Here is a 16502-nt window from a genome sequence, read left to right on the forward strand (position 1 = left end):
TTCACACCCCAAATCTTTCTCAGGACTCTCATATCTGCAGTCTCTAGTCTTTGGTCAAGTGTTTTACTTCTAACACAGCTCTCAGATCCATAAGTTAAAATTGGTTTGAACACCATCTTGTATACAGCTAATTTAGTGTTTTGACTTCCTATCATACCAGCTTTGTTGATTCTGTTGTCTATTTCCATATTTAATTTACCATTTTCACTAAAAATCGTGCCTAAGTAAGTGAAATGTTTTAATTGTTCCACAGGTTCTCTATTCACAACGCAGTTGACATTTTCAACGATTCTGCCTATTTTCATTGTCTTTGTCTTTTTATTGCTCACTTTCATATCATATCTATTACAACAGTTATTCAATTCAGTCAGAGAATCTTGCAGATGTGTAGCAGGTTTATTTAGAAGTATAACATCGTCCGCATAAAGCAAAGAGATGACATTTACATCTCCAATTTTGATATCATGTTTAATACGACTTTCCTTCATAATGTGATCCATATAGATAATGAATAACAAAGGGGATAATGTACATCATTGTCTCACACCAGATTTAACATTAAACCATCTTCCTATACTTCCTTCAATTCTAACTGCTGACTTACAACCCAAAAATATAAGTATTGCTTGATATAATGCCCCATTGATATAATGCGTATTGAATAGCTTCTCTCTTGGCACCTTGTCATATGCTTTTTCCAGATCTACAAAACTTAAATACAGATCTTTGTTATATTCCCATGATTTCTCAACTATTTTTCGTAAAGTGAATAACTGATCCTGACAGCCTCTATTTGTCCTGAATCCAGCTCGTTCTTCACCAAGCTTCTCTTCCACAATCCTTCTCAACCGTTTTTCAAGTATACTTCCATAAATCTTCTCACTCAGTAGAGAAATATCTGTAATTCTCACATTCAGTTTTATTTCACTTTTTTTTATATAGTTACTATGAGATCTCTACTCCAATCATCTGGAATTCGTCCTTCTGTCCAGGCCTTCTGAACTATGCATTGCAACCACTGTAAGACTTTTATGTCTCCATACTTGAGCATTTCTGGTCGAATATCATCTACTCCAGCTGCCTTTCCACATTTCAGGCTTTTGGTGTCTTTTTCTACTTCAAGTATGGATATATATTCCTGATCAGTGTTTTTTCCACTGTGCTGTCACTGATGGTTTCATTTAGCAATTTTTTGAAGTAATTATTCCATACTTCAAGGATATCTTTTTTCTCCAGCTTTCATGTCACCTGTATCATCTCTAATTCCGTTTCAATACTTGAGCTAGAAAAAACCGTCAAAAACTTGAAATGTGGAAAGGCAGCTGAAGTACATGACATTCAAGAAATGCTTAAATATGAATGTAGAAAAATTTTGCGGTGGCTATACTGCATAATTCAGGAGGCCTGGTCAGGAGGTCAAATTCTCAATGATTAGAGTATAGGTGTCATAGTAACCATCTATAAAAATGAGAATAAAGGTGAATGTTAGAATTACAAAGCAGTTTCTCTGCTAGTGTTCATTTATGCAAGCATACTTAAGAAAAGGCTAAGAAAAATTAGCCTTTGCTGAAGAGGAACTTGGAGAAGAACAAGGTGGGTTCACACCAATTTGAGGTTATCAGGATCAGATTTTCACTTTAATACAAATAGTTGAGATGAGAATATGCAAAGGATCTGTATTTAAGTTTTGTACATCTGGAAAAGGCATACAACAATGTGTCCCCAGAAAAGCTTTTCAAACTACTACAATTATATGTGGTTATCGGAACATTATACAAAGCAGTACAGAGTCTATATTTCAGTTGTCAGTCAGCAGTTGGAATTGAAAGAAATACAGGAAGACGGTTTGATGTAAAATCAAGGGTAAAACAAGGATGCATGTTATGTCCACTCTTATTCATCATTTATATGGATCACTTTATGAAAGAAAGTGGCATCAAGCTTGTTATTAGAATTGGAGATGTGAAACTTAGCCCTTTGCTTTATGCAGATGATTGTACTCCTAAACACATCTAATGCAACTCTCCCGGATTGTCTAACTAAATTGAATAACAACTGCGAAATTTGGCATGAATCATTTGGCAAAAATCAGCAATAAAATGACCAAAACTATGAAAATAGGCACGAGGAAAACTTCATCATTCTAAATAGAGAGTGTATAGAACAAGTAAAATATTTCAGCTATCTAGACAGTTTTTAGTGAAGATGGCAAGTTAAATTTGGAAATATACAACAGAATTCATAAAGCTGGTATGGTGGGTAGCCATCTGAATAAATAAATATGGAATAATAAAGAAGTTATCCAAAACACCAAACTAGTAGTATACAAACCTGTGTTAACCAGTTGGAAGTTATGAAACCGAGAGTTGGCTTAGAAATAAAACAGTTGATCAAAGACTAGACAACAGATATGAGGGTTCTGAAAAAAAAAAAAAAAAAAAAATTAGAGGAATGAACTATGGCATCAGTGGTCATATTAACAATAGTGATATTAGAAAGGAATGTGACATTATTAACATTTGAGAATGTGTCAGCAGAGCTAATCTAAGGTAGTATGGTCACTTAAATGAGTGAGGAAAGGTAGCAAAACAAATGTTTGATGGCAGGAAAGAGATCCTGAGGAAGACCAAGATCTTGGTGGATTGATTCAATCAGAATTGCCTTAGAAGTATGAAATGTTAGATATGACAATATTGGAGTGCTGACAAGTAATAGACTAATCTGGAAGTAAATTGTTGATAGGAGATTAATAATAATGTAAACTTAATCATATAGTGCTCTCATAGTAACCTGAACACCTCTTGAGGGTACATATGAGGAAATTGATGAAGATGATGATGATGACTACTTAAACATAGACTATGTATGGCTCTGTATAACATCCCATTTACACTATATAATTGTAGTGTATTGAACAGCTTTTTTCTTGCCTAATCATTTCTTCTAATCATGTCTTCTTCAGATTTATAAAAGATAAATACAGATATTATAATTACAGCTATTATAGCCTGTTTTTGTTTAGGAGTGTCCCTTATTTTAAATACATTGGCTTTTAGTACTCAAAAAAAGGGTATATATATTTTAGGGCATTATGGGTGAGTATAGAAGGCAAGAGGGGGGGGGGGAGCATGGAGGGTGTTTTGATGTGGGAAAAATAAATTTGGAAACCCAGGTTTTGTATTAATAATAGATATATTATATATATTAATTTGTATTAATATATATATATATATATATATATATATATATATATATATATATATATATATATATATATATATATTATTGTGTTTAAGGGTGATTTTTTTGAAGGGGGGGAATGGTTTACTTATGGGGAAACTGGGGCAGGGGAGAGAGTTAACGGGGTGCGGACTGTTTCGGTCGATTGACCATCATCGGAACATTTTCAGAATGAGTGTAGGGCTATGTCAAGACTGCAAGTTGAATCTGCCGAATAAGGGCATTTGTTGTCACTAAATGGCCGGAGGCATGGCTTAATTTGTAAGTTCTGGATTGTCCAACATTTGGAAATTAGGTAGGGGCAGTGGACGTTGATTGAATTTTCATCGCATTTTATGGCAATAATTTCGGAAAATAGGCTATAATAGTCGTAATTATAATAATTGTGTTTAAGAGGAGTAGCATGGGAATTTTCCTAGAAACTATATCTAATAAATACAGATCCTGTTATATTGTCCATGGTTTCCCAATTGTTTGTCTTAAGTAAAAATCTGATCCTGATGACCCCCTATTTGGCCTAAGCTCTTAGGCCAAACAGGGATCATCAGGATCAGATCAAATCAGAAAAACTATGGAAAAAGAACTTAAATATGTTCTTTCCCAAGTTTCTTTTCCATAGCTTTTTGATAGTTTGTCTTCGTTATGCTTGTATAAATCTTAATTAAAACAATCACTAGGAAACTTCTTTTTATATATGTGTATAGTGCGAGCACACTACGTTTGGAATTTGATTTTCTGACTAGGCTTTCTGAATTATAGTGTAAATTTTGTAATTTTTTTTTACCTTCATATTTGAGCATTTCCAGTCAGATATCTGTGCCTTCCTCCCGATTGCACATTGTTTGTTTAGTACATTTGGAAAAATGCCATAATGTTTGTTCTTCAGTTGAAAGTTTGTGATATTCATCACAGTCACTTTTAGGACATAAAGACTATGAAGTCTGTTCAGCTGAAGGTATGTTAGCTTGTCTCATATGGTCTCATTTTGCAGTCTTAGTTGCTTCAAAACTGAACAGACCTCTTTCACTCTATCTTCTTTTCTCCCGAGCAGTCTTCCTTACATGGCTTACCTTCAATGATTGCAACGACTTCTAGCCCTTCAAGAAACACATTTTAATGCTCCTTTTCTTAAACACATGCTCACACATGGTGCTGACTGGCCTTACCTTAGATGTTGTTTTGAATTAAGGCTGATTCAATTAAGGTTACGAAACCAATATGTTTGTTAATTGCCTGTGTGTTTCTGGCCAGTTTGCCTGTTTTGTGGGATGAAAAACTTTGTTCTGGGTGTAATGGCCCTGCCACCTTATGAGGCCACTTAACTTCATTTGAAAAAAAAACCTCATAAAGGTTCTTTATATTCTAGATAAGATTTGAAGCCAATTCTTTCCAATTAAAAGGTGGCTTACTTGAGAAAGAGAAGCCCTATTCAATTCTCTACATTCCTTGAGCAGCCTTTTGATAAATAAGACCAATTTGGAACAATGTTAGTGATATTACTGATGAAATCTTAATTGTATTGGATTATCATCTTGTTGATGAACGTTAACAGTGAATAACACACAACAGCTTTAAACTGATTTATTAAGTATTTTAATTTTCTATATTAACTTTGTTTTTTTATGCTTTAGTGTATCAAAAAGCTGAGTGATTACTTTATTTCTATAATGCATTTTATTTATTGTTTTTAATATCATTTTACCTTCTTCCTAAGTTTAATGTTTTCTTATGTGCCATTTATTGTGAAAAAAAAAAAAATAAAGGAATCTTTAGTTATCTCAGTGTATGTGAAGTACATTGCTTGGAAAGAAGTCAACAGACTCCCCCCCCCCATGGGCAAGGTGCATCGTGCCATGTAACTAATCGTGTTTATTGCTAGTATAAATTGAAGGAATATGATGCTCCCCAAGTCAGTGCTATTCTGTCTGGGTGAAATGGTTACGAGAAGGGAAATGACAGAGTTTGAAAGAGGCATTATGTTAGGATATGTATTGCAGGCCTATCTCTTTATCCACAAACAGATAGGCCTGCAAATTGTGGACAAATTGGGCCATCCTAGGTCAACAGTCAGTTATACCATACTGAGATGGAAGTGCACGGAGTCAGCTGCAAGTGCTACTCACAGTGAACGATCCACAACACTCACCAAACATGACCATAGGGTGCTACAAAGAATAATATGTAAAAACTGCCATTCTTCAGCTGACACATCGAATGTGGAGTTCCTGATATCAACTGGAACATGATTCTGCACAAAACCAATAAGAACCAAGGTTTACAACATTGGTTTTCATGTAGAATCGCAATATGCAAGTCCCCCCTCCCCATTACCCAAACCAGCATCAAGCATCATCTTCAGTGATGCAAAGAGCATGTACAACGGGATGTGGAAGCTTGGATAGTTATGTTTATGGAGTGACAAATCATGCTACACCCTCTACTGAGCAGATGGATGGGTGTGGCAGATACCCAGTGAACGTTTTCTACCAGAGTGCATAACCCCAACTGTGAAATTTGGATGTCACGGTGTGATGGTATGGTCCTGGTTTGGCCTTGGACCTCCTTTTGCCATGCCATGAACATTGAACTCGAAAGGTATCTGAACATTCTGGACAATGCAATGCTTCCTAATTTGTGGCACTTCTATGGAACTGAATATTGTCTCTCTCATCAAGAAAATGTACTGTGTCATAAGGCTGCTACTGTAACTGCATGGTTTTAGAGCATGAATTTCACCACACTTGACTGGCCTCTATTATCTTAATCGTATTGAACATCTGTGAGATGAACTGGATCGTCAAGGGATGTCTGCCCCCACAACAGTCCAGGACCTCATTACATGCCTACAGGAAGAATGGTCCAAAATTCCCATTGATTGCTATCGTATGCTTGTGGAAGTATGTTCTGTAGGAGTGAAAGGAGGTCCTACTTCTTATTAAGGTGGGTGCCATGTCTGTTTGTTCTTCACACTACGGTGTCCGTTGACTTCTTTCCAAACAGTGTATTCAGTATTGAGAGAGAGAGTTCTCCCTAGCTTCTATGTGTTAGTGCACTGATACAGACAGAAAGAAAGAAAAACTTACATTTGGTTAAAGCTACTTCTCCTTTGGAGAAGTCAATAACTAGTCCTTTTTTAGTTAGCACTGCTGGATAATTGGTAACTGACTTTCTATAATCCATATAACAACTACATTTTCTCTTCATTTGTTTTTCACAAAAAAGAAATTAATATTTATTAATTTTATAGACTGCATGTTATTTTCATATATCATATAAAGCAAACTTCTTAAAAATTTTCTGCGGAATAATAAATTAATATTATGCTTTAAGTGTATTCCTTAACAATATATTGATAACTGATATATTGTAAGCTTGATCATTTGTTTATGTAAGACAGCAGAAGTAAGACCTTATGCAGTTGCAGCTATTCTCAGGAATATCACTTTTACTACAGAGCGCTACAATAGTTTCATAGACCTTCAGGATAAACTTCATCAAAATATCTGCAGGTGAGAGTAGAATATTATGAGAGAATTTTTCTTGCTCTTTATGTTATCAGCTTGAAAATACAGTAGTATATTTACTTAATATCGGAGTTCATATTTTCCAGTTGACCACAATTCAGTTATCTCTGCCAACCAATCACTCAGTGACCAGTTAGTAAGTACTGGTTTGTACAAGGATATTGTGTAGTTCAAATATATTAAAACTTTGTTTTGAGGTTTTGTCAATACTTTTTTTTTTACCAAACTATCAGTGTTGTGTCTTGAATATGATTTCTTTCTTTGATCATTCTTTGATCAAAGTAAGCCCCTCAAGGGCTCACTCTAGTGAGTACGGGCATGGCAAACCTGAGGTACCTGATGCTGGACCATGCCTTACTTCATGTAATATACATCTGTTATATTTATCTGTAGACTGGTCCATCCCTTTCTTTCTTTGCTTCTTTCTCCTCTTCTTGCTCCTTCCCTCCCAATGCTATTAGAGTATTGGATGTTGCGAGTGGGAACACTGAATGTTAGAAGCATGACTGGAAGGGGAAGAGAGGTGGCAGACATGATGAGGAAGAGGAAGTTGGACATTTTATGTGTACAGGAGACAAGGTGGAAGGGGGGAAAGGCGAAGGAACTGGGAGATGGATATAAATTATTCTACTCTGGAGCAAATAAAGAGGGAAGAAATGGTGTCGGAAGTAGAATGAAGGGCAAAGTACTGGAAGTGGGTAGAAGGAATGACTGGATCATGCAAATGAAATTGGGTCTTGGAGAAGAGCAAGTGATCTTCTTATGTGTATACGTCCTGCAAGTTGGCTGTACAGTAGAGGAGAAAGATGAGTTCTGGAATGTGTTAGATGAAGAAATGAGGGAACTGGAAGAAAACGAGATGGTGATTGTCGGAGGAGACTTGAACGGACACATAGGGAGACAGAATAGAGACTGTGAAAGGGTGCATGGTGGCCATGGAGTCGGAATGATGAACCAGGAAGGAGAGAGGATTATGGACTTTGCAGTAGCGTTTGATCTGGCTGGCAATTGTGAACTCGTTTTTACTACAAGAGGGAAGAACATTCGATAACATTTGGAAGTGGTAACAACAGTTTACAAATTGACTACATTTTGACTAGAAGAAAACATCCTGCGGTTGTGACAAATTGTAAGGTAATCCCAACAGATCAAGTGGCCCAGAAACACCGACTGCTGTGCGCAGACGTTAAAATAAGATCGAAGATAAGAACCTCTGGAAGCCAGGAGATGAAGACAATTAAGTGGTTTCGCTTAAAAGAATGTGAGAAATCGTTTTAGGGAGAGGGTGTTAGAGAGGAATTCGTATGGATTAGAAAGTGTACAAGACTGGTGGAAACATAATTCAAAAGCAATTCTAAGTTGCGCAATCGAGGTTCTTGGTGAGATATCTGGAAAGATTAGAGAGCAGAAGGAGGGTTGGTGGTGGAATAATAATGTATAAGAAGCAGTGACAGCTAAGAGGAAGGCAAAGCAGAAGTGGGATGAGTCAAGAGTGGAAGAGGACAGAGAGGTGTACGGAGAGAGAAAGCAATAAGCCAAGAGAGTTGTGGCACAGGCGAAAGCCATGGCATATCAAGATCTGTGTGATCAATTAGAAACAAGGAAAGGACAGAGAAAAATTTACCAACTAGCAAAATGTAGAAATAAAGCAGCAAAGGACATCTTACATGTGAGGCAGATCAAAGACGCTGAAGGAAGAGTATTATGGAGGGATGTGGACATAAGAAACAGATGGAGAATATACTTTAAGGGACTTTTGAATAAGGAAAATGCGAGGACTTACATAGACGATGGACAGCCTTCTGAGGGGATGGTGCAAAACATGAGTAGAGTGGAAGTGAAGGTGGCCATGAAGAGGATGAAGAATGGAAAATCGGTGGCCTTGACAGGATTCCAGTGGAGGCATGGAAGGCACTGGGCGGAAAGGGAATTGACGTGTTGTGGGACCTGTTCATGAAAGTTTGCCAACAGGAAAATATACCCAAGGAATGGAGGGGAAGTACTCTTGTCCTCATCTACAAGAGTAAAGGGAATGCACAAGACTGTAAGAATTACAGAGGGAATAAAGTTGATGTCTCACACAATGAAAATCCTAGAAAGGGTTCTTGATGGTAGATTGAGGAAGGAGGTGGAGATTGCAAAGGAACAATTTGGCTTCATGCCTGGTCTATCAACGACAGATGCTATCTTTGGGTTACGGCAGATGATGGAAAAGTTTCGAGAGAAACAACGGGAGCTACATCTGGTGTTTATTGACCTGGAGAAAGCATGCGATAGAGTGCCAAGGCGTGAAGTCTGGAGAAGAAGGTACCGGAGAAATATGTCAGGTTGGTACAGGAGATGTACAGAAATGTGAAGACAAGAGTTCGGACCTGTCTGGGACAGACAGAAAGTTTTCAAGTGACGGTTGGCTTGCATCAAGGGTCAGCATTAAGTCCGTTTCTGTTTAATATTGTGATGGAGGTGGTGACGAAGGAGGCGAGAGAAGACGCGCCTTGGACAATGTTGGAGGAAAGTACTGGGAGAGAGAGGTATGAGACTGAGCAGAAGTAAGACAGAGTATATGTGTGTTGCAAAGTGGATGGCGGCCAGGAGTCAGATCTGGAGCTGGAAGGAAATGTCATCAGGAAGGTGAGGGACTTGATCTGGAGAATACTTAGGTTCAACAGTGGAAGAAGATGGAAGGGCTGGGAAAGAAGCGAGATGCAGGATACAAGCGGGTTGGAGGAACTAGAGAGAGATGGCTGGAGTGCTATGCGATAAGAGGGTGCCGATCAATCTGAGAGACAAACTCTACAGGACAGTAGTGAGGCCAGCTATTATGTATGCTATGGAAACTATGGCCCTGAGGAAAAATAACATCAGCAGGATGGAGGTAGCGGAGATGAGAATGCTTAGGTGGAGGTGCAGTGTGACCAGAAAGGATCGTCTGAGAAATGACCATGTGAGGGGAACAGTGAAAGTTACGAACTTAGGAGCGAAGATACAGGAGGCAAGGTTGAGATGGTTTGGTCATGTGATGAGGAGGGAGGACGAATATATGGGAAGAAAGGTCATGCAGATGGATGCGCAAGGAAGGAGGAAGAGTGGGAGGCCAAATAAGAGATGGAGGGAGCTGGTGGAAGAGGACTTGAGTATGAAGAACTTGGATATGGTTACAGCCCAAGACAGGAGGTTGCGAGGTCGTTGTTTCACCACAAACAGCGACCCCGCTTAAGTGGGGCAAGCTGCAAAAGAAGAAGAAGAATCATTCTTTGATCACTGCTTAACAGAATTCCCAACTTTTAATGTGACTCCCACTTAAAAAAGGTTGTAAAGTTAATGGTACATTAGTATTGTGGGTTGGGGAGGATTTTATTTTCTATTTTTATTAGTTTTTATAATTTTTTTGCATTCTTTACCTGTCCAGAAACCTACCTCTAGTGACCAAACATGGAACTTTTTTTCACGTCTATTCGGACCCCCAGTTAGCTTAGGCAATGGCCTTACACTGGGCTTTGGAATTCATCTACCATCTAATGACGCTCACATACAGCCTGCCCATGGGTAGATTGTATAAGCTTCTTGGTTAGAGAGTACATACGTTAACCACTTTACCAATCAGGCTGGAATCCAGGTCTTTAATCAACTGTGTTATTTCTAACCCAAGTTTCAGATCCATAAGTTAAAACTGTCTGGTATGCTTGGTCTGTTGGTTGACTTTTCTTGTTTCATGTAAATTTATTCTGTTGGTTTCTGGTGACTTATTCTAGTATCTGTTTTGTATTGTATTTTTCCCTTCAGCCTTATGGCTGGTGAGGTAGCAGTATACTACTATACCAGGGAGATGATTATGAAGCAAGGTGTTTTCCCGTTGCCTTCCTTGCCCTAAGTCTATTTATGACTGGAGCCATGTGCATTCACGGGACCGGTTCTCACGTTTTTTCATCATCACCATCAAATTCCTGACATTTACCCTCAAGGGATGTACAGGATATGATAATACTACATGAAAAATTTACATCATTACTAACTTCCGACCTACAATTTTCTGCCAAATCAATCTGTTACCTATCAAAGCTACAACATTGTCAGATCTTATATTTCTATCTTCTAAGGCACTTTTTACCTCATTAATCCACCTATATCTTGGTCTTCCTCTGGGTCTTTTTCCTGCCAACCTGGCAGAGAACATTTGTTTTGCTAATCTTTCCTCGCCCATTCTGTTCAAGTGACCATATCACCTGAGATTATCTCTGCAAACACATCCCTGGATGCTGACAATGTCCCTTCCTAATATCCTTGTTTTTAATATGATATTGCCATTGATGCCATCTGTTCACGCCTCTAATCTTTCTCAGGACTCTCATATCTGCAGTCTCTAGTCTTTGGTCAAGTGTTTTACTTCTGACCCAGCTCTCAGATCCATAAGTTAAAACTTGTTTGAACACTGTCTTGTATACAGCTAATTTAATGTTCCAACTAATTTCTTTCTTATTCCATATGAATTTATTCAATTGACTTCCTACAATACCAGCTTTGTGTATTCTGTTGTCTATTTCCATATTTAATTTACCATCTTCAGTAAAAATCGTGCCTAAGTAGCTGAAATGTTTTACTTGTTCCACAGGTTCCCCATTCAGAACACATCGTTGAACAAATAGGTAGAATTGTTGACATTTTCAATGATTCTGATTATTTTCATTGTCTTTGTCTTTTTATTGCTAACCTTCATACCATATCTATTACAACAGTTATTCAATTTAGTCAGGGAATCTTGCAAACTTGTAGTGGATTTATTTAGAAGTATAACATCGTCCACATAAAGCAAAGAGCTGACATTAACATCTCCAATTCTGATATCATGTTTAATACCACTTTCCTCCATAATGTGATCCATACAGATAATGAATAACAGAGGGGATAATGCACATCCTTGTATCACACTAGATTTAACATTAAACCATCTTCCTGTACTTCCTTCAATTCTAACTACTGACTTGCAACTCATGTAAAGACTAAGTATTGCTTGATATAATGCCCCATTGACACCATACAACTATAGTATTTTGAATAGCTTCTCTCTTCGCACCTTGTCATATGCTTTTTCCAGATATACAAAACATAAATACATATCTTTGTAATATTCCCATGACTTTTTCAACTATTTGTTGTAAAGTGAATATCTGATCCTGACAATCTCTATTTGGTGTGAATCCAGCTTGTTCTTCACCAAGCTTCTCTTCCACAATCATTCTCAACTATTTCTCAAGTATACTGGCATAAATCTTACCAGGAACACTCAGTAGAGAAATACCTTTGTAATTCTCACAATCAGTTTTATTTCCCTTTTTATATATGGGTACTATAAGAGCTCTACTCCAATCATCTGGAATTCGTCCTTCTGTCCAGGCCGTCTGAACTATGCAATGTAGCCACTGTAAAACTTTTATATCTCCATACTTGAGCATTTCTGGTCTAATATCATCTACTCCAGCTACCTTTCCACATTTCAGAATTTTGATGGCTTTTTCTACTTCAAGTATGGATATGTATTCCTGATTACATGCTTGGTCAGTGTTTTTTATCACTGTGCTGTCATCAATGCTAGTTTCATTTAGCAATTTTTCGAAGTAATTACGCCATACTTCAAGGATATCTTTTTCTCTAGTTTTCATATCACCTTTATCATCTCTCATTCCTTTACAGCACTCTTTCCTCCATTTCTGAGTTTCTTCAACAACCTCCAGAATATCTTGCCACTTTCTTGATAATTATTTTCTATGTTCTTACCAAAGTCTTCCCATGACTTTTGTTTAGCTAGTTTTACACCCTGTTTAGCTTTCTTACATTTGTCTCTGTATTCTCTAAGAGCAAAAGCTGACTTATTTGCCAGGAACTTTTGATATGCTTTCTTGTTTTCCTTCACTGCCTCTTTAACTTCCTGTGTCCACCAGGGAGTTCTGATTTTTCTATCCTTGGAGATAACCTCACCACATGCCTCTCTGGCAGAATCAATCAATGTTTTCTTCAGAGCTTGTCACTGCATCTTCAAGGTTTCATTCCTGTTCTCAAACTCTTTCATTTTTTCCTAAATCATGTTTTTTATATTTTAGTCTACAGTTCACATCTGAGAGCTGCTCAACTTTTATTCGTTTTTAAACTTTCTTACATGTTCTTCTTTTCAATATGAAATTCAGTTTTATCCTGCTTAAGACTATATGGTGATCACTTCCAATTTCAAATCCTCTGTATACTCTGGTGTCCTGCACCAGGAAGAAAACATCACTATCAACAATAACATAGTCAATGAGACTTTTCTTATTCCTTGCCTCTTCTCTCCATCTGAATTTGTGCACATTTTTATGTTGGAACATGGTACTAGTAATAACCAATCCATTTCCTGAGCAGAAATCCAACAGATATTTGCCATTATTATTAGCTTTGCTCTTTTCTCCAAATTTTCCCAAAATATTTTTGTATGTCTGACAATCACTTACTACTCTGCTATTTAGATCCCCAACAAGGACCAACTTTTCCTTTTTCATTGTGTCAGTTGCTTTCTCTAAAGCCTTTAAAAATTCCTCCACTTCTACCATAGGAGAACCTTCTGTGGGACCATAGGCACAAATAAGTCTCATTGTCCAGTTCACCATTCTGATATTTGCAAACATCACTCTACTTGATACTGCCTTCCATTTAAGGAGATTAGCCTCTTATTTAGTGTTGAATACTATGGCTACTCCTTCTTTTCCTTGATTGTCATTGCCTGAATATAACATTTTGTATTTATTGCTGCTCAGAAAGATAGCACCAGTTTTGGTATATTTTGTTTCAGTCACCCCTATTATGTCGATCTGGTACTTATCTAATTCCTCAACTAGCTCCATTTCTTTGCAATTCAGGCTTCTTTATGTTGATAGTACCTATCTTCAATTTTCTGGTGATATTGAGTTGGGGTGTGTTTTAGGATTTGTTCCAGTAGCTGACTTTTTGCTGTTCGCCCTGGTTCCCTGCCAAAAACAACAGGTCCTTGTTTAACCGGGCGACGTTCCAGCCAGCATGAAATTCTATCATGTTGTACCATCATTTACTATTGTGGTTTAAGCCAATAAGAATGCAATTTGGTCGGCTGAATCCGGAATTGCTAGCCCATCCTCGTTCATTCAGTATCCAGGTAGATAACCTAACAGGGTGCACCACAAGAACATGATGATTGGATACTAGGTCAGAAGCCCTGATCGGGTCTCCACATTCCTTTAAAGACTATGTGGAGGTCTGCTCTCAGTTATACAGCTTTGACCCTTAAGCCACGTGTTTTGAAGTATGTAAAACCTGAGTTACTTTAAGAAGAAAACCTTCCAACTCCATATGAGACCAGATGACTTGCCTTTACCTGGAAGAGACCAGATAAAGGGTTCTTCACGTCATGCAGAGGAATCGAACCCAGTTCTTTCTGCCCAAAGGGCTTCGTCTATACCAGCTGAGCTATGGAGGCTTATAGCATCTGTTTACTTATTTAAATTGCTATCTTTGGTAAGTCTTGAAGTAAGTTTGAATGTCATTTCTTTTAAGAACATGTGCTACTTATCATTTAAATCCTGTCTGTGATAAATGAATCTTTATAAATTGGCTTTGCATCTGAAGGTGAGTTAGCTGGTCTCATATGGAAGTGGCAGGGGTTCACTTCCTGGATTTTTTCATCCAGCAGAAACAAGTCAAGGGAGAAGAATAAAAATAATGCTTTGGCCATAATTTCAAACATTAACAACTCCTTTTTTTGTGTGTGTGACTTACGTTCATGAATGGTTGCAACCTATAGCACATTAATGCTATGCATAAGCTAAGATATTTTTTTTAATGCATTATTTTGTGTAATTTATGTTTTACATAATCCATAAGCTCTTCTTTACTGCCAAACATGGAAATTTTTTAAGCCATTTCAGACCTCCAATAAGTAGGGTACTGGTCTCATACTAGGTGATAAAATTTATCACTCATCTAAAGACATTCAGAAACATCTCTGTCCACAGTCAGAGTGAGTGAGTATGCTAACCATTTGGCAAAGCAGGTTGCAGATCATCATCATTTGCTTTTTCAATGGTAAAATGATCCTGTATTTTTGCTATTGTAATATACTAAAAATATGCTGCACATGCCATATGGCCAAAAGAACATTTATCAACATAGCATAGCATCATCATTAAATTCCTGATATGTACCCTCATTGGGTGTACAGGATAGTACTATATGAAAAACTTACATCATTACTAACTTCCTATCTACAATTTTCCTCCAAATTAATCTGTTACTGTCAACACTCCAACATTATCAGATCTTATATTTCTATCTAATAAGGCACTTTTTTACTGTATCAATCCACCTATATCTTGGTTTTCCTCTTTGTCTTTTTCCTGCCAACATGACAGAGAACACTTGTTTTGCTAATCTTTCCTTTTCTATTCTGTTTAAGTGACCATACCACCTGAGATTAGTTCTGTTAACATGTTCCTGGTTTTGATATGCTTTCTTCTTTTTCTTCACTGCCTCTTTAACTTCCTGTTACCACCATGAATTTCTGATTTTTCTATCCTTGCAGACAACCTCACCATAATCGGAAGAGCAATATTCTGTCTATTTTTCCTGCCTGTATGCACATGAAAAACATTTTGTACGTAAGTTTCCAGTCTCATACTCAATGTGTGCATGTGCTCCAAATAGTGAAAATCACAAGCCATGGACTACTAATTTGATATTTCTAAAATTGGTGACCAGATCTTTGTTAAAAGTGCATTTCACACTAAATATTTTTCTAAGAGCAAATATTTAGATATACTTGTCATATCTAATTTCACTAAGTGCAACATCAAAGAACAACTTATGTTGTTCTTTGATGTTGGCATTACCTTTCTGATACATCTGTCTAGCACTCATATTTAAATATTGCAGTTCATTATTTGCTTTTTGACAATTTGACAATTTTGAGGGTGTATTGCACTAAAACTGCTAAATATTTCTGATTGATATTGCTCTTTTTTTTTTGTCTTGTGTAATTATACCCTGTAAAATTATGAGCAATAAATTAATTTCTTAAATTTGCATAGTTACAAAAATCCATCACTATTTTCATGAATTTGGTGACTGTACTGTCTAGACAGTAGGCACTCGAAACAAATATGCCTCTGTAACTTGCTGGCGTCAGCATTAAGTCACTCACACGGTCAGGCTAAAAGTAACTAATTATAGTGTATTAAGTTGGAATGGATTAGAATAATATTGGAGTGGAGACATTGGAGCAGTTACTAAATAAAATAAGTGACAAGTATGATTTATGATATACTTCATTTTTATACTGTGTTAAAAAAATTCTGAAAGCAAAAGTTTTATGCACCCAGTTATTAAGCATGTTACTAAGCTGTGTGTACATACAGCTTAGAGGGAACAGTGCTGAAGAGCAGTATATCTTTGAGGATAGTGTGTGGCTGACAAGATTTGAAACTTTGAAACAAGGGATGTGTTAGGCCAAAATTGAAAGATTACTTTACTAAGCATATGCATTTCCCATTATATGAATTTTTGCTTTATAAGTTCCCAGATTTATGAGTTTTTTTTTTTCTCAGTTAGCAATCATGCAGCTAGAACATTTGTTCTGGCTGCATGATTTTTAACATTGTTTTTAACATTATGTTTACAGGAAATAATTTCCTGCTTTGTGAGTTCTTGCTCTATGTGCTTTATGAGTCACATGCTAGGAATGAA

At 37.0% G+C, this 16502-nt stretch overlaps 1 protein-coding gene across 4 annotated transcripts in view; it reads left to right on the forward strand.

The window, feature by feature from the left end:
• Window positions 1-16502, forward strand: part of beta-PheRS (phenylalanine--tRNA ligase beta subunit) — a 251748-nt gene that overhangs the window by 53728 nt on the left and 181518 nt on the right. For all 4 annotated transcript variants that reach the window (XR_016548477.1, XM_090394711.1, XM_090394713.1 and 1 more), the window contains exon 6: window positions 6634-6749. Coding sequence is in view for 3 of the 4 variants with exons in the window: in XM_090394711.1 (XP_090250837.1) it covers window positions 6634-6749 (116 nt within the window). In the remaining variant the exon portion in view is untranslated. The remainder of the gene's footprint in view (window positions 1-6633; window positions 6750-16502) is intronic.

This window comes from Typopeltis vanoorti, chromosome 6 (genome assembly GCF_054136105.1).
Source record: "Typopeltis vanoorti isolate ZY-2024b chromosome 6, IOZ_Tvanoo_1.0, whole genome shotgun sequence".
NCBI classification, from domain to species: domain Eukaryota; kingdom Metazoa; phylum Arthropoda; class Arachnida; order Uropygi; family Thelyphonidae; genus Typopeltis; species Typopeltis vanoorti.